Raw genomic sequence first — 20905 nt, 5'->3', positions numbered from 1 at the left:
ATCCTTTACACTTAAGTTAACTCATCTCTTGTTTTAAAAGAAAAAGCCCAGCTAGATAGAGTGGTATATACTTGTAATCCCAGAATTCTGGGAGATTGAGGCAGGAAGATCACAAGTTCAAGCACAGCCTGTACAAATTTAGGGAGACCCTGGAAAGGGGGCGGGGTTAAAAAGAGAGAAGAGAAAAGAAGAGAAGAGAACAGAACAGAAGAGAACAGAAGAGAAGAGAGAGACATGTAGCTCACTGCAAAGCCCCTGGGTTTAATTTCCAGTACAGCAAGCCAAATATAAAATAAATAAATAAAAGGAAAAGCCCTCTGGGGACTTTCATTTTCACTAAGATTAAAATCCAAACCCCTTCCCTCAGGACTCCCAGCTAAATCATTTCAGCAATGAAACAGGAGGGGCACTTAAACAGAGAGAGTAACCTAGCATTCCTCTGTCCAGCGCTTGAGGGACAGCCTGGCTGCCTGGGAGAGGTAGCACAGCTGGGTTGGATGGCGAACTCTAAGAAAACAGTCCTGCCCAGGGCCCAGCCCTGCCAACGAGCACCAAATACCCACCTGGCTTCCACAGTGTCGGCAAGAAACTGGGGTTCCAAAAACTCCAGGATTGTCTTGGGCCAGGAGCAATAAAAGGTGTCCCTTCCACTCCTGGGAATTGAGTCAGACAGGATCCCAGTCTGCCACCTACCAGTTAGAGGACCCTGAGCAAGGGATGCCACCTCTCTGCTCCTTGATGATTTGCTCATCTGCAGGACAAAGACTCAGTAGGCCTTGGGTTCAGGAGTCCTGAGTGTCCTCTCTTATGTGCAATCAACCACAAGCAGTCCTAGGGTGTCACCCAGGACAGCCACTTTGGTACAGGTCAGGCACCGTCTCAGAAAGTTACACATAAATTCGTCATATATTCCAGAAATTCCACTCCTAGGGAATGACCCAAAAGAAACAAAAGCATATGTTCACAGAAAGACTTGTATGAGAATGTTCACAGCAGATTTATCCATAATAGTTCCAAACTGGAAATAGCCCACGGTTCCAAAAACAGGAGAATGGAGAAACCCAGGTTAGCCAGGCAATAAAACAGAACCAAATACTGGGTGTGCAGCAATGTGGGTGAATCTCAAAGCCATGCTTGCTAACTACGTATTATATAATTCCCATCTACATAAAGCTGTAGAACAGGTGAAACGAACGTATTGTTGAAAAAATCAAAACAGTGGTTAAGTCTGGCGAGCTGACAGCAGAGACAGCATTGGGAGGGACCCAAGGGAGCTTCCTGAGGGACAGCAGTGTTCTGGAACTACCTGTGGCTTGGGTCCCACAGACATAGGCAGTTGTCAAAGCTCAGAGAATGGGGGCACTTAAGAGCTACGCACCGCATGGAGTATAAATATTACCTCAAATAATAACAAAACTTGAACTCTAGTTCAGTGGAATGCACGCTGAAGTGTTTAGGGGAGATGTGTGAACATCTACAACTTACTCCGAAACACATCAGAAAAACGGGATGACCTGCTGAGTGATAGCAGAACGATGATGGATGGACGGACCATGTAGTAAAGAAGTCGAGTGGAACAGTGATGGTAGAACCTGGGCTGTGGTTATATCAATGTCCACTGCAAAATGTTCAGCTTTTCTCAACATTTTACGCTTTTAAAATTTCATAAGAAAATAATGGGATGGGGAAGTCCTAATTCATAGCCTTGTTTTGTACCCCATTCTTTTGGGAAGTTCTTCCTCGCCATTACCCCAAATCCCACAGCCTGCAGACCCAGCCTACGCTCTTGGTGAGGCATGGGGAGACGCCCCCACCCACATGACGGCTGACACAGGTGCTCGTGGCCAGCTTTGAGAAAACTGACCAAGAAAGATGAAAAACAGTGCACTGATTTACTTCCTGCCACCTGTGACCTACATGGGCGCCGCTCAGAGAGCTATTCTCAGCCCCTCCCAGACACTGCACTTACTTCGCCGTCCTTCCCTCTACTCCCCAAGAATTTCTCCTACAGATGTGCAGCCTCTTCCACAGGCTCCTTTGCTCACAGGGCCATGCAAACAGACACTTGGGGCACCAGCAGCAAGAGGCACCCCCAAAATGAAGAAAGCTCAACTTTGATGAGTGTCTGCAGCATTCTTCCCTCAGAAACTCTAAGAGATACTCTGCTAATTTTGGTAGACATGCACATTTTTTTAAATATATGATCATTATGGGCTGAATTATGTGCCCCCAAATTCATAACTGAAATTCTGACCTCCTAGAAAACCTCCATGAGGGTCTTTGAAGAGGTAATTAAGTTAAAATGAGTTCATTCGGGTGGGCTCTGCTCCAACATGACTGATGTTTTCATAAGAGGAAATTAGGACACAGACACACACAGAGAAGACAGCATAAAGACGTGGGGGGAAGGCAGCTGCTGTCACATCCCTGGAAAGAGGTCTCAGAAGAAACCAACCCTGCAGACACCTTGGTTGGACTTCCAGCCTCCAGCACTGCAAGAAAACACATTTCTCTTGTTTAAGCCATCCATGCTGTGGGGCTTTGTTATGGCAGCTGCAGCCAACCAATACCATGATTTTAATATTGTTTTTATTTTAAGTTACAAATCTGGTGAATGTAATAATACTTTTATTACTTGGGGCTTCTAAAGTTTTAATAGAGAAAAAAAATAAAGGCGTATAGGTTGAGTCCCTGATCTGTCCCTCACCTGGAATTAATACATTTACTATTTCATCCTATGCTGAGACCTTCCAAAAAGAGAAACAAAACACTACAGATAAAATTATGACCCTATGTCTACCCCATTTTCTCCTCTTCCTCTCTCTAGAGACCAGGGCTGGTTGGTTTACATTCAGTTCAGAATTCTATCCTCTTACTATATAACTGTGTCCATGAACATTGCTCTGCGTTGGTTGCCATGATTTCTAACTTACATACATGGTGTGTCATTCTGAAAACGGTTTTAGTCATGGTCAGCATGACATTTTCAAAACACAGCCATGTTACTACATGACAGTTTTTATCGTAACTGCTATACAGGATTCTGTCACTTCAATATGCCATGATTTCTCACTTGCTGCAAATGTCTCCTGATGACATTTAAGATTGTTTCCAATTGCTTTGCTTCTGCACAATAAACACAGGACCACAAGCTCTGCACTCAGCCAGGGTCTGAAGCCCAGCTGCGCACACAGCTGTGGCCTGAGATAGGCTCCTGTACCATTCAGTCTGTTTCCTCAGGTCTCCATTCAGGGGGCAGTTGGGTGGATTACATGAGCTCCTACATAAACCGCTAGGTTCAAAGCTTTTTACCATGTGCTCCAGGGTCTGGAGAGAGAGAAAATAATCCACAAACAAGGTCTGGACAACAGCATGTCTCAAAGGTGGGACTGGGGAGAGAGGTGGAGTTCAGGTGAGAAGAACAAAAGCCACAATCATCGGTACAGTGACAGGAGAAGCAGTGTGGCCAAAAGAAATGATGGAATATTGTGTTTCGTTTTTGTGTCACTGGGGATTTAACCAAGGCTTTTGCATTGAGCTACATCTCCAGCCCTTTACTTTAATGGTTTTATTTTTATTTTTAGGCAGGATCTCATGAAGTTGTTAAGTTGCCCAGACTGGGCTCAAACTAGAGATCTTCCTGCGTCAGCCTGTCAGGGTGCTGGGATAACAGGTGTCCATCACCATGTCCAGCTGCTTAGGACTGTCTAGGGAATGAACAAGAGGGCAGCTTGTTTGGGGCATAGGATTTCCATGGGAGGCTAATGGAAGGCCAGACTCCAGAGAGATGTAGCCTGGTTGTGAAAGGCTCTGAATGCACAGCTAAGTCTGATTTTATCATGGGGTGCTTAGAAGCCAACTAAAGCTCCTGAGCTGCAATTACAGAATTGCTTTCCCTGCCTTCCATATCATTTGTAAAAATCAACTTGAGTCTACAAGGGCATTCCGTAGAGCATAACTGTGTTTTCATCGCTCAACTACATATCAGGCTGTGTGGATCCAACCAAGCTTAGGTCAAGTCCAGCCCTGGGTGGAAAGATGAGTATTCAGTCAAAAAATCAAATGGGACAAGGACAAGGACCTTAGGACAAGCCCACCCTGAACACGCTAGGGCAGGTGTTTGTGTTCTTTGAGAAGAGGGTCGCTCTGATTTTATGAAATTTGTTCATAAAAATCTTAGGCAGAATACCACACTGCCTCTGAGCTCATTTCAGCACATACAGGTTAGAAGCCATCCGTCCTGAACAGTCACTCTTCTCAGTGTGTGCATCAGCTTCTGCAACACCAAGATGCAGATTCCCAGGACCACTGCTGATGGCTGGAATCAGAGATCCCTGGGGAGCGAGCACCAGTACTTTGCACTTTAACAAGATCTGGGGATCATGCATTCAGAGGTGGGCCCTTTGGAAGGTGATTGGATCATAGGGGTGCCATTCTCAACAGTGGATTAATTCATTGATGAGTTCATGGTTGAATGTTCTCAAAAGAAGGAGAAATGGTTAGAGGTGGGTCACCGGGGGTATGACCTGGAAGGATGTGTTTTTGTCCCCGATCCCTCCCTTCTCTCTGTGCTTCCTGGCTGCATGATATGAGCAGATTTCTTCCACCAGCCACCCTGTCATGATGTGGCTGCCTTAGAGCCAGTCCACCAGGGACTGCATCCCCTGAACCATGAGCCAAATGAAACCTCTCCTCCTTTAAATTGTAGATGTCAGGTATTGTGTCCCAGCTGTGGGAATGCTGACTAAAACACTTCTACAGGAACCCTCCTGTGGGTACACAGCATAGAGCCACCTCTCTACCCCTGCAGAATATGTACCTGTGGATAACCCTCCTCAGCCCATCGCCAACCACAATAGAACTGTGACCTCAAAGATCACTGAGTCCAGCCTCTTGATTTCAGATATAAGGAAACTGAGGCTTAGAGAGAGCAAGGGCATTGCCCAGACTGACCCAGTGCTTTGGTGGCAGCGATAAGATCAGAGAAGTTAGCCCCATTCTGTGCTCACTCAGAGGACATCCTGTGAGGGTGGGGTTGAAGACACCTGTTCCCAGGAAATTCAGGAATCCCAGACTCTGCTGAGACCCCAGGGTGCCTTCTCCCTGCACACCCTGCTAGTACTCAAGCTGAAAACCACAGCAGTAGGCATTTGTCCTGCCAGCTAAGGGTCCCTATGTGCCACAGCAGGAGGGTCAGCCCCAGAATGGAAGGCAAATGGGGGCTGGCACGAAATGAGAGGTCATCTGCAATCCAGAGCATACCCTGTTAAGTTCCAACATCAGCTTTGCCACTTACTAGCTGAATGACCTATGGGAAGATGCTTAGCCACTCTGTGCCTCAATTTCCCATTTCCTACAGTGAGGATGATACACGCTGAGTGGCCCTAACTTGAAAACTCAAAATAAAGTGTTCCAAAATCTGGAAACTTTTTCAGCCATGAGTGGAAAATCCCACATCACGAAACTTTTGTCTCATGAACAAAATTATTAACAATATTGTATAAACTTACCCTCAGGCTATGTGTATCAAGTGAATGTGAAACATAAATAAATTTCATGATTAGATATGGGTCCCATCCCCAAGATATCTCATTATGTACATGCACATGTTCCAGGATCCAAAATCAATGCGAAATCCAAAACACATCTGGTACCAAGCACTTCCGATAAGGGAGTCTCAACCTGTGATCGCGTCTGTCTCATCAGACTGCGCTGGAGTTAAGACAGCAGTGCCCTAGAACAGCACCTGGAGTATGGCCATCACACAGCCTTCCTTCTCCCTGGAATGAGTTCAAGCTTCTCCAGAAGATCCCTCCCAGAGGCTGCTCCACTGAGGACAGAGCACAGGGCCCAGAGAAGTACAGAGAGCAATGTCCCCAGCACATATGCGGGGCTGTGTGTACCCTCACCAGGCCGGAAGGGCTGCTGTGGAGCTGCGGGATGAGGCAAGGAGTCTCTCTGGTCTACAGGTCCATACTTCCGCCTGTAAAGGCTGGAAGTGGAAGCAGCCCCAGTGCCTGCCTTCAGGAGCTCACAGCAAGACGGAGAATAAATAGAAGAATAAATATTCGCAAGTGCAGGACCACCCAGAGCACAGGGGCCAAGCCTCAGGGAGCCTCGCATGGACTCTGACACCGGCCATACCACCCTCTTATGTCTAGGGGACAGGCATGGTGGAGAGTGATGGGGTGGAGCCTGACCAGACTGCAGGCAAGAACACCTTGACTCCACAGTGCACAGGGGATGCACAGGAGGGTCGTAGCCACGTGATAGGAGTCAGCCACTGGCCACCAGGGCCGGGGCAGGAAAACCAGGGAAGAGGGACCGTGGCGTCAGTTCCATGGACACAGAGGCTGTGCCAGGAAGAGGAGTCCAGAGTGAGATCAGGGAGACGCGAAGTCACTCTTCCTGTCATTCCCGCTCCCCCAAAGCCCAGGGTCCTTTTGTGAGCTGAGAAGAGAGCGTAGGGACTGGTCAGGGCAGTCTAGGGGCAAAGGGCAGAGGGTAGGCTCAGCAGAGGGCCAGCTTCGTGCTGGAGAGCAAGCTGGAGGCCTAATCTTCAACACCACGGACAGCCACTCTCTTCCTCCAGCCTCCACCCAGCGCATAGAAAAGCTGGCTCCCTCCCCACAGTTCCCCGCTGATGGAATCTTCTCCCAGAACCTGGCCCTGCACCCCACAGACAGGCCCCCAGGGGCACGGTCCAGCTGCAAGAGTGAAGGACCCGGGGATCGCTGCTCGACCTCGTATGACCTAGGACAGCAGGGACAACACACACCCATCTGTGCTGCGCACTGCTGCTTTCCTGGTTCCCTCAAGCGTGGCTGGCCCACCCAAGGCTCGCAAATGAGCCCACAGTGAAGAAATGATCAGTGAGCGGACAGGCACCCGGCAGAGCACCTTCCTCGAACACACTCTTCTCTGGCTCCCTTCCCTCCACACTTCATTTCCCTTTCTTCCAGGCCACCTGGGGTCAGCTTGCTAGCAACACACATGGCCCCAAATCTTTGCCTCACACAGGCAGAATGACAGGTGAAGAAATGAAGCTTGTCTCCCTTGCTTTCTGATATGCTGATTCCCCTAGAATACTCCAGGGCTTCACTGAGCAAGGGCAAGACCAGCGCATCAACTCTGCCCACGGGGCACAGTCTGGACATTGCATCCCACCATCACCAACCTGGAAAGGAGCTGAGAGCAGGTACATCGGGGATGTTTAAATCTCCATTTAGGAAACCTGTACCCTTTCACCTCAAGGAAGCCACATTTCTCACATACACATTTTTCTTCCATCTGTACATTAAATCCATTTTCTCAAATTCTGCCCTTGCTTGTCTGGAGATTGTTCTGTGAGCTATGCATCATTCATCTAATATCTGACTACATCCACTCAGTTCTAAACTCCAAGGGTACAGGATCTTGGTCTTTTATTTCCTCTTTTATTTATTGTATCCCAGGGCTTAGCACTATCCTGGGTACACAGCTAATACTAGCTTCTAGGATGGAAGAGAGTGGACACCTTCCCTGTGGGTCCTGCGGGAGAAGCCAGGCTGGCCTCCGAGCACATCTGCCCACCCTTCCCAACAGCCCCATGTGAAGATGGCCTGGGCCGGCAGCAAGGCCTGTAGCCAGACACCTGGACATCCCACAGCCTCAGTACAGCTGTGGCTCAGCGCTCACAGTGGGCTAAATGTGCTGCCAGCTCCAGGCCCCATCAGATCTCCGTTATGCACTTGGAAGACAGGCCATGAAACAATGCCACACGAGGCCTCCCCTCCAACATCTGCCCCAGGGACAGGAGCCAAAAGCCCACAGAACAAGAGCCTGCCGTGGAGGAAGGCTGTAGCCGCGAGCCACAGGCTCCTGAAATCAGGCACTTTTCCTTAGCCTTTCTTCACTGGAAGGAGCTTCGAGGACCTCGGCTCCTCTTCCAGGCCTGTCCCTCCTGGGTGCTTTCAAAACAAGGTCTCTGCCAAGGAAACAACGCTGCACCTCTCTTCCACACCCAGCCCCGCCCTTCCTCATGTTTCTTCCTGCTCGCTCGGTGTCTTATCGCCACATTTGTTAAAATGACTGCCGCTTACGAGGTGGCAGGGAGTCAGAAACACAATCTGGAGCAAAGCTGATATTAAATAACTTCCTAAGCCTGGCACGTCTGCCAGAGCTCCCTCTTGGGTCTCAGGTGCATAAATGAGGAAGTTTTACAGGATGTGGAAAGAGGGACACCCCGGTTTCAGCCTCAGGGCCACGCCTCTCCTGGGAGAAGAGCCCTCCCTTCTCCAGGCTGGACATTCCTCATCAGCAAAGGCTGAAAATTAACACTCATCACTATCCCGCCTCTCACTTGACCTCCCCCACCACACACACACGCACACCAAGCAAACGGTGACAGTGATGTCTGACACTCAAATTCAAGCTGGGAGACACTCAGGTTCAACCAGTCCAACCTCCACGTTTTCCAGATAAATATGCTGAGACCCAGAGATCTCAGGTCTCCTGGCCACAGCCAACAAGATCTATTGTATTAAAGTATCTCAAAAAGATGTCTGGAAAGTCAGTCATTTGCATGCATGTTTTCTTCACCTGTGACCACATCCTCTGGGTCCAGGCAAGAGACATCCCAACAGCTACCTCCACACTAATGTGATGACCTCAGAGAACCACTGATAGGCAGAACCTGGCAATTAAAGAGGAAGAATGCTGTTGATGGGTCCTCAGATTCAGTCTCATCTCCCCACCCCCACCCCCACCCCCGCCGCGGAATCGACATCCAACAGTTCTCCAACCCTCTCCAGCATCAGCACCTTACAAGGTCAGAACACACTTGCTGTTCTCCATTCCAGCCACTGGGTGTCACTGCTGCCCCCAGTTCATTGCCACCCTAGAGCATTCCAGGGGGCAGGGAGGGGTGTGTTAAATGACCCCATCCAGCCAACCGGATCCCATAGACACCTCCTGAGTGGCAACCTAAGTTCATCCTTTTTTTTTTTTTCCAGAAAGAGGCAGATGGCCAATCACTGAGAATCCACCATATTCCGGCCACTTTCTGCACATGACACGCTTCAATCCCTGTGGCCGCATCTCCCAGCAATCCCCAATAACCCCTGACTTTGCAGGTGAAGAAAATGAGATTCAGAGAAACTAAACAGCTTACTCATCACTTGAAAAAACAAACAAGGAAAAAGGGCTAGGACTGGAACCAGAGTTTGACACCAAGTTTCACGACCTCTCTCTACCTCCCTTGAGAGCGCAGTCTTAGTGATATGAGCTGCAGTTAAATCAGGCTGGTTGGTCTTGACTTCAGAGTTGCCAGCTTCTGGGAGGAAAGTACCATGCACAGCACGGACTTTCATCCAAGACGTACTCACAGGAGGCAACAGCAGAAATCATGGTCTAGTGCCCTCTTGTGGCTTAACGTGGAACTGGAATGACTATGCCGCTAAGGTTCTTAGGGGTAGATTGGTGGGGCTTTAGGTCACCGCTCTTTCGCTGGATTCCCAAACTCTCTCTGTCAGGCCTGCTCCTGGAGCCCCATCTGTGGCTCACAGGTTTACTCAACTGCAGTAGCCAAAAAGGGATTAGTCAGGAAATGGAAGGTGATAGAAGAGACGAATAATAGTGAGACCACATGGGATGATACCAGCAAGAGGCAAGGTAGTTCACATGGTCCTGGACAGAGAACTCCTCCCGCTCGGGATAGGGAAGGAAGGCAGCAAAAAGGCTCTTCCTGGGACACTCCGACACTTGGCAACCCAAACAGGCCTCCTGTCGGCGGGAAGCATAACAATCTCCCGTCCTTGTGCCTTAACTGCCCCTTTCTTTCCAGACATGCACTATTGTAGCCCTCTTGCTTCCTCACTCAGTGCCATCAAAGTGCTAGTTCACCTTGCAGCTTTCTCTAGTCCCACTCTCCAAGGACTCCAGCGTGTCACTACCCCGCCTCATGGTCTCCGACTGTGTACCCACCACATGCCAGCCCCTTACCGTCATCTCATGTAACCCTCACCCCCACTCTGTGAAGATGGATGTAGCAGCCTGATTTTCCAGATAAGGACATGAAGCTCAGAGACGTTAAGTAACTTGCCGAAGCCAGGAAAGTTACACATCTGCTAAAGAAGTCTCTAACCTTCCTGCGGTGTGGTGCTGAGCTGGGCTAAGAACCGCTGAAAAGTGAGGTGACCTAACCGAACACCTAGGTTCGGAAGATGAATCGGTTAGTGTGGGAAAATGGGCCAGAAGGAGAATCTGGGAAGGGAAAGAAGAGAGGAGGGCCATGAAAACTGTCTGTGCTCGTGGCGACTGAAATGTGTGTCAGAAAGTGAGCAGAACCAGCATGCAGAGTTTTACACACACACTACACACGTTCCCACTGAAAGTGCACAACAACCCTGGGCTATTTTTATTATCATCATGTTTCAGATGAGGAAACTGAGGGCCAAAAAAGTGAAGCAGTCAGCCCGGGGCACAGCTGGTAAGAGGACGGCTCATGATCTGAGCTTCATTTAGTAGTTGCCATAAATAATCTTGGCTGGGTATGCAGTTCAGCACTGAGTGCCAGAAATGGCCACTTCTTTCGGGCTCTTCAGTGGCCCGGCTTCAAAAATCTACCAGACATAGCCTGACGGGCCACCACCGACCATGAGAAAAAGGACCCCGTCTGCAGCCCTGGAGGACAGTACGCGCCCCAACACTGCCAGCTCCGCCGACCCACCACAGGGGACTAGTCTCAAAAGCAGGTCACAAGATGCCTTCATGGACCAAGTAGGGCACAAAACAAAACCACTCCTGGTGTGATAGAAGCAGGGTCTGAAACAGAGACAGCCAACAGGTATCATGGAGGTAATGGTTGAAAACAGCTCTACCAGGTCGGGCCCACGGTCCTGCTTAGTCAAGCACCGTCACACCCACCCGCCACAGTATAAGGCCACCTCTGAAAGCACACTGAGGATCTCGAGAGGCTAAGAGAGCGCACCGGGCGTCATCTCTGGAAAACGCCAGGACCCGGAACTGACCGAGCACCTGCTTGGCATTCAGTGATTCCCAAGCTGGAGTTGGGGGGCAGAGAGAGGTGAGAGCCCCTCACACTTGAGTCAGCATAACAATAGCCTGATACAAACAGCACATAAAGCGCACTTCTTCTATGACACTAACCCCACAGTGTAAGCGGCTGCCAACTTTCCCCTGTCCTTATGAAGCCTGTGATTGTCCTGGGCAGGAGTGTGTCAGTTGGCTCATCTCTATCACCCCTGTGCAGATGGGGTGCTTCCTCCTGCTGTTCTGAGCCCGAGACAGCAGGGAGAGGGCACACCCCCTCCCCTGGGGCACGGTGCCAGCCACCTCCTGGGGAGCCTGGAGCTCCGGAGCCAGGAAGCCCAGGTCCCGGAGTCTCCCGGGTGCAATGCAGGCAGGGCCGCGCCCAGGGGCCAGCTGGCGTTCTGGCTCAGTCCTGGTTCAGGGAAGGCTCCAAAAGCTGGGCCGGCCGCTCACTTCCCACCCGCCTGGGGCCACATCCCAGCTCCCACTCCCTCCCGGCTGCGCAGCCACCAGCCAAGGAGTCTCGCACGCCGCACTGCCCTCTGGTGGCCACCATGAGCTAGACGATCTTGGCAAGCAGGAAACCAGCTTTAAGATTTGTTTACTGAGAGCGAAGACGTGATGCGCAGGGAACGCAGCAGAGACACTGTGCGTGCACGAAGACGCCCCCAGACGCGCACGCACAGCTCAGCGCACCGTGACAGGTAGCAGGGACTGGAACTCCGGATCTAACCTGGCACTGTTCCTTCTCTCCCTCTCAGCGGAAGCTCAGGGCTCCTTTGCTGCCTCTCATCCCTTGGCCTCAGAGCAGACATCAGAGGGTAGGGGGACAGGTCTGGGACCCCTGCCAGCCGGAGAGGTAGGGCACTACGTCCTGCTGCGCCTGAACCTGGGAGCTCCCTGCGTGACTGGCCACATCAGGTCACCTCTCTTAAGCCTCAACTTCCTCTAAAACAGGGACTGGCCCGAATGATTTCCAAGCCCCTTTCCAAATCTAACGGTTTATGGTTCAAAGTCTTAATCTTCCTAGCTCAACAATCCTCCTGGTCACCTAGAAATGGGAATAACCAACATGGCGCCCACTTGTTCACAAGGCCCATCAACTCTATTACCACACTGACTCAGCCAGCAGTGACCAGGGACCCTGTGAGGGAGCCGCGCTGGACAGTCACATGACACCCACTCTCAGGAGTGGAAGCTGAGCCTCAGAGAGGTTGTGTGCCATGGCCAGCTCACATGGCCGGGAAGCAGCAACCATGGCACCTGCACACAGAGGGCCTACAGTTTTAGCGGATCTGCAGGACATTCCAGCCCGCCATGGGGACAGCTATAGCCACCCCTCATGCTAAGAGGCCCTCCCTACAGAGATACAGATGGAGCTGCATGAGCAAGGAAGGCAGAGAGCTGGGGCAAGAGGGAGGGGTGCGAGTAGAGGCTGCTTATTCTGCAAGCGGCGTGGAAGACCTGGAAATCACCCTTCGGGAAAGATGCTCTAAGCATTAGCTTCAACTCTAGTTGCACAGCACGGTGGATGGCCCCTTCTGCTTGCATCCAAAGGCAGCCCTGATACCCTAAAGCCCTAGCTGGGAGAAGCCATGGGCAGTAAGGGGCACTGCCCTGCTGACTGTGCCTCCATCCAGACTGCAGCTGGCTGGGACCCAGCCACCAGCTTCCTGAGTCCCTGCCAGCCTCAGCTGGCACCTGGGTTATTGTGGGGTTGACCTGACCTCGGAGGCCAGGACAGCACGGGCCAGACAAGGAGGCCTGGGAGAGGGCTTGGATGAGACACAGCGGCAGGGGGCTGTGTGTTTGGAACAGGTCGGAAGGAGGGACCAAAGCCTCCCCCACTATCAGAGGCCAGTGTGGGACTGCGATGGCCAGCACTGCTTGGCTGATAGCAGGTCCGTAATTACCCCATTTGTGGTCCCCCCACCTGCAGCCAGGGCAGTTCCCACCCAGGGAACCAAAATGACATAAAATACAAGATCCTCCTAGACCTCCGTGTCAATCCTTTTGTTTGATTCTTAATTTATCATAATAGCAATATATTCATGTATGTGTGTGGATGTGGATGTGGATGTGTGTTGTGTGAACATATATGTCTACGTTAGTATGCATAAGAGTACAGCAAGAGAGAACAGGCAATATAACTTAGTATTTAAATGCCAAACTGCTTTAGCACTTACTGGTTGTGTGAAAGTAAGCAAACCAAGTTCCTTCTCTGGACTGGGTTTCCCCATTGTTGAAATGATGTTAACGATGGTATTTAACTCATAAGCCAGTGTGAGGCTACAATGAGGTATTACCCTTAAAAGTGCTTGGAACAGTGTCTGGAACATAATAAGTGTTCAAGAAATGCTAGCTGGTATCAGTTATAATTACTTAATAAGTCCTAGCTGTGATTAGTTATAATGTGTTTAACAAATACTACCTGTTATTCGTTATCACGTACTCAGTAAATGCTGGCTATTAGGAGTTCTCAGGCACTGACAGCCTTCTCTATGCCAGGAATGACACTGGATGCTGAATTTCAACAGACTGATGTATGGAGTAGTTGTTATGTTACCGTTATCTTAAAGATAAGAAATTGAGGCCCAGAGGAGCAGCTGGAAAACTGGGTGTAGAAAGACAGAAGCTGCCAGAGTCTCAGGCCTGACAAGTCTGTCTGGGGAAGGAACTGAGAATCTTCCACCACTCAGAACCTTTCTGATGAAATGAGTTAGGCAAGGGGAGCAGGGCCAGAGGAGAGGAAGGAATCTGGGCCTGCTGAGCCCCCAGATTCACCAGCCCCATACTTAAATAGCTCAGCAGAAGCCCTCATTGTGTTCCTTTCTAATTGGTGAAGGCTGCAGGCTATGAGGCACCCTGGGGCTGCCAACCTTACAGGGTTGCTACCTCCAGGGATGCTGAATTTGGAAAGAGAGGGGGAGACATTTGTGGGGGAGCCTCTGGTTTGAAAAAGTGCCCCAAACAGGAGCCAGGGCAGAGCAGGTGGCTGCCCCAGCAGTGAGAGTGTGCCTGGAAAGAGTGGTCTCCAGGAGCCTGGGGACCTCAAGGGGAACAAACAAAGGAGGCCTTGCTTGCTGCACTGCCCTCCAGCTCTGAATCTGTGAGCCCTGCACCTAGCGGCAGTGGATGCTCGGAGGGTATCCTTGGGGGCTCTAAGGACTGCCCTGGACACTGAGCTCTGCTTTGGACTTCCCTGGGATCGTTACTACTAATGGCCCAACACATCAAAAAGGACCTGCAATGGACCTGGACACTGGAACATTTCCATTTTCCAAAGTAGACTCCAGCAAGGCCCAGGAATGGCAAATGACTTGAGCTGATGGCTCAGACGGTCACCAACAGATCTAGGTGACTGAGCCCAGCCTCCATCGGGGCTACGCTTCAACCGGTTGCCAAGACACTTAGCCACCCTTCACAGGCCTCTCAGAGATGGGTTACTCCTGTAAGGCTGCCTTTTGGAAGAAAAAGAACTTTCTGGATGAAAATCCTCACACCTCCCTTCCCAATAAGCCACCAGGTGTCTGGCTGAAAGGCCAGAGCCCAAGGAAGAATGGTGCCCAAGGAAGAATGGCGCCAGTGGGGGAGGAGCTGCAGACACTCCCAGGAGCCTCTGCACCTTCGCTCTGGGGACCCATGGCAGCTCAACCCCTGAGACTCCAGTCTGGTTCTTTCTTTTGTTTAGTGAATCTGCAGAGGGGGCCCAATGCGCTCTGCTATGCACTTCATGTAGCTCTTGCAAAAACAAACTCAACAACTGTAAACTAGGAATCTGGTAGAATGGAATGATGGAGGTATCCATGGAGATGAAGAATTTGCAACACAGGACAAAAGGCAAGGTCCTTAAGGTCCTAGAAGGCCATCTTTTGAGGGCTGATAGGGAGGGCTTATAGCGAGGGGGTTTGCAGACCTTGGGAATCCTGATGGGGAACTGAGATCCCCTGTCTGATCCAGCCTGGCCTGATCCCTCCCACCCTCCACCCAGATCACCAAATCCTTCTTGGAGCAGCAGCAAGGGGAATCAGAGCCTTCAGCTCACCTCCCATCCCCACCTATCTCCCTCTCAAGCACTGGATTTTCCAATCACAAGAACAGAAGGCACCATGCTGCTTTGATTACGCACGATTCAGCAATAAAAAATTTATCTTGCAACCCCAAAACGCTCATATTTATTAAATTATATGCTTTGCTATCTTCAATCCATACATTAAATATTAAATATTCCCTTTTCTAGGCAAGAAGACTTTGAATAGAAATGCTCGTGTTTTCTTCTCACACTTCGGCAGCAACCCGTGCTCCAACACGGGTTAAAACCTGGGCAGAGGACATCCCCTGCCCCCAAGCATAGGGTTCAGAATGCCATGGGCCATGTAGGTTGGTGTCCAGTCTATGAGCACAAACTGGGATTGCATATGGTCTGAGAAGCTGACTCCAAATTGTGTCATGTGTCACAAATTCTAGGCAGCCTTAGTTCTCTAGAGGAGCAAAGGAAAAGCAGAGGGAAATGGCCAGTGGCCCCTGGCCAGTGAGGGAGCACCCTGTGACCCTCTGGCAGTATCACAAGGGTTACCACAATCCCAAAGAAGGGGCCCTTAAAGTGGGCTGGCCGAGCCTCCTGAGTGATGTTCCTTGTGCCCTGGAATGGCAATGTCCAAGTGGGAAGGGATATTCTGCCCTGTGGCCTCAATTAATAGTTCATTTTACAGGCTCAGAAAAGCTCCAGCCCTCTCATACAGCTCAAGGGGGACGGGAGCACAAGCAGGACATACCTCATGTGTCCCACTCCTTTCCCTACTTCTAGTCTGCCACTGGCCACCTGAAGAAGGCCCCAAGGAAAGGCTGGGCATGGAGCCTACGAAGACGGTAAGAGCTGCTCAATGCATCCTGGAGCTGGGAACTCAAGCCACAGTGGCGATACCACCATGCTGGCAAAGGCCATCCAAAAGAGGGCCTTTCCTATCATGCTACACTCCACAGTAGCCAGGCCAGAGGGCAGCCAGAGCCCTGCAGGACCCCAACAAGCATCTCAGGCTACAACACAGCCCTCTTGGGACCAAAACCCACCTACTTTCAAAGCCATGGCCAGGGTTGGCTGGTCTTGTCCCAAGCGACTCTGTTCTCAGGGCCCAGGAGGTGCAGGCCTGGTGCCCTTGGCCCCAGGGGGTACTGCAGAGGTTGACCTGCTGTATTTGCTGGAGCTGGCAATTATGGATCAAGAGACCTACCCCAGTGTACAATCCCAAGACCAGTAGAGTAAAGATCCCCAGCTTTCATCCAGGAATTATCCCTTTTCCTGGAGCTGTTAACCACTTTCTCTTCTAAATCTCAGCCCAAAGACCCCTCGTGTCTATGCCTACTCACAGGTCTAGCCCCCAGTCCTGGGGCTCTGAGAACCTTGATGAGGCCCCCAGTTGAGCCCCAGATACCCTTGGGACTGATTCACACATTGCTGGACCCCAGTTCTCATTAGTAATTGCCAAGGCTGGGTCTCCCCTTGATCCTTGGAAAGGCAAAGAATCGAGGAGCTATACAGCACCCATAGCCCCAAGTGACCCTTCAGCCAGCCAGAGACTGTCTTCAGGAAGAGCAGGGGACGTCAAGGTACTAGACAGCTGCCAAACAGCAGGGACTCTGTGGCAGCTCAGAGTGACAGCCAACTTTCAGCTTGGCATCCTGGCCAAGAACCCACAATCCCTGCAAGCCCAGACATCCAGGCCCAAGAACACCTGGCCCAGAGATGTCCTCTTCTCCCCTTCTGTCTTCTCTAACAGCCAAAGGATGCACCAGTCCAACCCAACCCTACAGGCCTGGACTGGAGCGGTCTCCCAGACAGCCCACCGTCCTGGCCACCACCCTCCTGCCTTTGTGACGTCAGACCCTGGCTGGGTGTGGCCACGCATGGCCTTTTCTAGGCAAGGCTACCCTGTATGAAGAGCTCCAAAGCCAAAAGGACTGGTCTCCCAGGCAGAAAGAGGCCCAGGGGGTTGGTTGGGAGACTTTGGATCAGCTTGCCTCCAACAGGGCCGGAGGTGAGACCCACACTTCTGCTATAAAGCCCTGTGGCTGATGTCCTTCTGATCCCAAAGAGCAGCCCTCAGCCAGCTCCGGATGGGCACAGGAAGCACTGCACACACTAACTACCCCAAGAAGCTGAACCACAGGGACACAGCCTTGTCCCTCTGAAAACTCAGGCACAATCAGTTCAGCACTTGAGCTGTGGAGGCCCCAGCATCTTCCTCCCCAAAATGCGCCCAAGCTGTACCCAGCACAGACACCAGCACACAGAGCTTCAGGCTGATGGGCTCTGGGGCCCCCGGTACCCCATATCTCTGGAAACCATGAGTCTGAAGAATGCCTCTCCTCGTAGGCCAGGCTAAGGCAAGTCCCTCCTTCCTGCAGGCAGCCCCAGGGGTGGAGACCTGGGATTGCATGCTGGACACACCAGAGTCCTAAACCAGGCTCCACTCCTGGGGCTATGCGCCTGGGGAACGTTGCCCCAACCCTGGGCCTCCATTTCCTTGCGATAACACAGGGATCAGAGCAAGCTCTCTGCAAAGTGAGCATGACTCCTCTCCTCTCTAGGCTGTTTGACTCTGGATTAGAAGACTGGGATCTTCCCTGAGTTCAGTCAATATCAGCCACAGATATAACAGGGCACTGGGGAGAAGATGGGTCAGGAAGGGTCATCCGACCCATGACCTCTGGCTCTTCCCCACCTGCCACTCCCACAGCTCTTGTGGGAATCCGGGTCCCTGGCTCTTTCATGTTGGGGTGGATTTAAGGCAGAGTCCTTATGGCCTGTCAGGGACCAAGTCCTGAAACAAGAATGGGAACAGGCACAGAAGTGTTCCCAACTCACTCCCTCCTTTTATCCCCTCAGTTCCCTCCTGGGATTCTCTACTGTCATAGAAGACAAGAGGCCACCCAAGTCCCCTGTCCCGAAAGCAGCCTAGAAAGATGGACCCAAATTGCCCCATCACACTGCTCCTCTGAGCCTGGTTTTCAGAGGAATGACACCTCTGTGTGGCTATAAAGAGCCTACGTGATGACTGTGACCCTCCCTGCCTCCCGCTGGCTTCCAACAGACACACAAGTCCCTGGAGCAGACAACAAGCTGGATGCAGCTCATGGGCTACCAGGGACTCTCAGTAGGCACCTAGGACACCTTCACTTCAGCCCCCAGCCTACCCAATTCTCTGGACATCCCTAGGTCCAGCTCAGGAGGACCAAGGCTGGCCACTGAGCCACTAAGCTCCCTCTACTCACCCCTCCACATACAGCTCCTGAGAGGGTGCACTTCCAAGTCAGGAGTTTCTGTGACAGTCTCCTCCCTACATCCCTAGCGATGCTGGATCCTGTAGCCTGCAGGGAGGATTGCCATCCGTGGGTTCATCCAGCTTTTCCTGTCCCCTGCCCTCCCCTTTCACACCAGCTGTTTGTCTTATCATCGCCTGGCCAGGCTGAAGGTGGTGAGGGGTGGACAGCAGAGCTGAGATATGGGTCAAGCTTGTCTCCTGAGCCAGGAGTCAGGGACATCTCCTGCCTGACCATTTCCCTCAAACTGTCAGCTGCAAGAACACAAGCAGTCTCCATAAAGCCAGGAAGGCGAGCGGGCTTTCCAGAGAGCAGGACAGCAATTCCTCCAGGCTTCGCAGCCCCATTTGCTCAAGCAAAGGGAGGGCTGAGGCTGGGAGAGCAGAGCAATGACACCTTCAGCCTCTTGCTGTGAGATGCCTTGCTCAGCCCCTGGCCAGCATGCCAGGACAAACCTTTCTCAATGTCCTGCCCACTCCTGGGGGTTCCCAAGAGACAGGAGCCTTGCAGGAAAACAGGGAGAGGGAGCCTCTGAACATACTAGTGTCATCCACCCCTTCTCTATGGGGGCAGGATAGGAGGGGGTCAGCTGGCCGCTGAGGGGTGAAAGGAAGGATGGGCAGGTGCCCCCTGAGCTCTTGCCCTCTTCCCCGCACCCCGAGCCTACAGAAGAAAAATAACATGAAGAAAAGAGCAGGCCACCACAGGTCGCACTCAGACGGGACAGAACCAGGCAAACGGCAGCCACAGTTCAATTTTCCAAATATATAGATGGATCCGTAGGATCATAGAAGCCCCTTCCCCAAACGCACGCCCTCTCCTCTCCCTTCACCACCTGGGTTCGGGCTCAGAATTATCCGGAGCAGTTATGAGAGACCTAGCAGCAAAGGGATCTAGAGGCGCCCAGATGCAGTGGAAGGAGGGGGGGGGTCTCGGAAATGCCCAAAATGGGGCTGGAGAGGGCGGGCAGGCGAGAGAGAAGGGAAGAGGCAGGCGTCCATGACGGCCTGGACACGTCCAAAGTCTCCCCGCGAGCAGCCAGCTCCCAACTTGTTTACTTGACAGCGTGTTTTGCTGCCTCCAAAAGGAAACAGTTAAAGCATCTTGGCTGGGTCCCGCAGTCCCTATCTGTCACCTTCCCTCCCGGCTAAGCGCTGCCTCCGCCGCCTCTGCCGGGGAATTCAGCCTGGTCTACTTTATCCCACTTGAGCGTGGCCAAACTGTTGCTATTTCGTGGGGGGCAAAGAACCCCATTCGCGCTGTCGAAAGGAGCCGGCAGCTGGTGGGGGCGGAGGCGGGAGCTGGGCCCCGAGTGCCCTGGGCCGGCTAGAGACCTCTCCCGGGAGAGGCACCCGCCAGCATCCTCCGATGGAGCCTCGCAGGGCTGGCGTCACCTGGGCTCCGCAGCCCAGAGCGTCTCCCGAGCCCGAGCGAGCCTCGCGCGCGCCAGGCGGGCAGCGGTGGGCAGCGGCGAGCCGGGGCGAGCTAGGGCAGACTAGGGCCGGCTCCCGGCAGCGAGCGGGCGAGAGGGGGACGCGGAGCAGGGAGGGGGAGGTGGGCTGGGGAGCGGTCGCCGACTTACATGGAAGTGATATTCCTTGAGATGTCCGTGATGTTGACGCTGGCGTTCCCATTGCTGTTCCCTGAATCCTGCCCTTCCAAGAGGGGGAAGAGGTTCCCATCGTCCGGCCGCCGGCAATTGATCTCAGTCTTGCTGCAGACACAATTTGCCGGGCAAGCCAGCACGGAGCCCACATAGTCCAGCCAGACGCTTCCCAGCAAGAAAATCCGCCAGAAACTACACTTGGCTGGGCAAAGAGAGACATCCATCTCCGATCGCTGCTTCTAAAAAAGAGGAGGAGGAGAGGAGAGGGGGGTGGGGTGGGGGGAGTGGGGAGAGCAGGGGGGAGGAAACAAAGACGGCGAGGGAGGGGGGAAGGGGGAGGGGGCCTCTGCCTTTGAAACGCCGAGCGATCAGATGCAAAATCCTTCAGCGTCTGAAACCATCGCGGCCGCCGCCGGGTGGGAGCCGCGGGGAGCGCCTAGTGGCGCGGTCTGCCGGGCATGGTGGCCCGCTCGGAGCTCGCCGGCTGGCCGGGTCCAGGGGCTCCGGAAGCGAGGCACGCTCTCCGACTCCGAGACTTTGCAGCAGCGTTGCAACAGACGGTGGGGAAGCAAAATAATAATAATAAAAATGTAGGGGGAGAAGAAAAGGAAAAATGGTGCTAAAGTCACCAAGTCCCACCTACTGGGCAGAATTAAAACGGACACACCTTGCAAAACACACTCACATACATTCACACAGGCACACACCCGGAGCAGGAGGGAGGAGGAGGAGGAGGAGGAGGAGGAGGAGGAGGATGCAGTCCGAGCTGCAGCAGCCTCCGCGAATGGCTCGCCGCGCGCCTGCAGAAATGTACAAGTGCTCCAAGCCTTACGAAACGCACGGCTTATCGGAGCGTCTTCCTCGGCTCCCTCCCTCCTCCTCTTCCCTCCTCCCCTCCCTCGGCGCGGCCTCCTCCCCCTGCCCCTTGCTCTGGCTGGGAGCGGCAGG

At 52.4% G+C, this 20905-nt stretch overlaps 1 protein-coding gene across 4 annotated transcripts in view; it reads right to left on the bottom strand.

Moving 5' to 3' along the window:
• Window positions 1-20667, bottom strand: part of Ntrk3 (neurotrophic tyrosine kinase, receptor, type 3) — a 365258-nt gene extending 344591 nt beyond the window's left edge. For all 4 annotated transcript variants that reach the window (XM_005381579.2, XM_005381580.2, XM_005381581.2 and 1 more), the window contains exon 1: window positions 19934-20667. In XM_005381579.2, the coding sequence (XP_005381636.1) occupies window positions 19934-20181 (248 nt within the window). In that variant the 5' untranslated portion in view covers window positions 20182-20667. The remainder of the gene's footprint in view (window positions 1-19933) is intronic.
• Window positions 20668-20905: the final 238 nt, after the last annotated feature.

This window comes from Chinchilla lanigera, unplaced genomic scaffold (assembly GCF_000276665.1).
Source record: "Chinchilla lanigera isolate Chin_1 unplaced genomic scaffold, ChiLan1.0 scaffold00015, whole genome shotgun sequence".
In the NCBI taxonomy this organism is placed as follows: Eukaryota; Metazoa; Chordata; class Mammalia; order Rodentia; family Chinchillidae; genus Chinchilla; species Chinchilla lanigera.
Note: the sequence above shows the minus strand (reverse complement) of the source record. Positions and strands in the feature narration are given on the sequence as shown.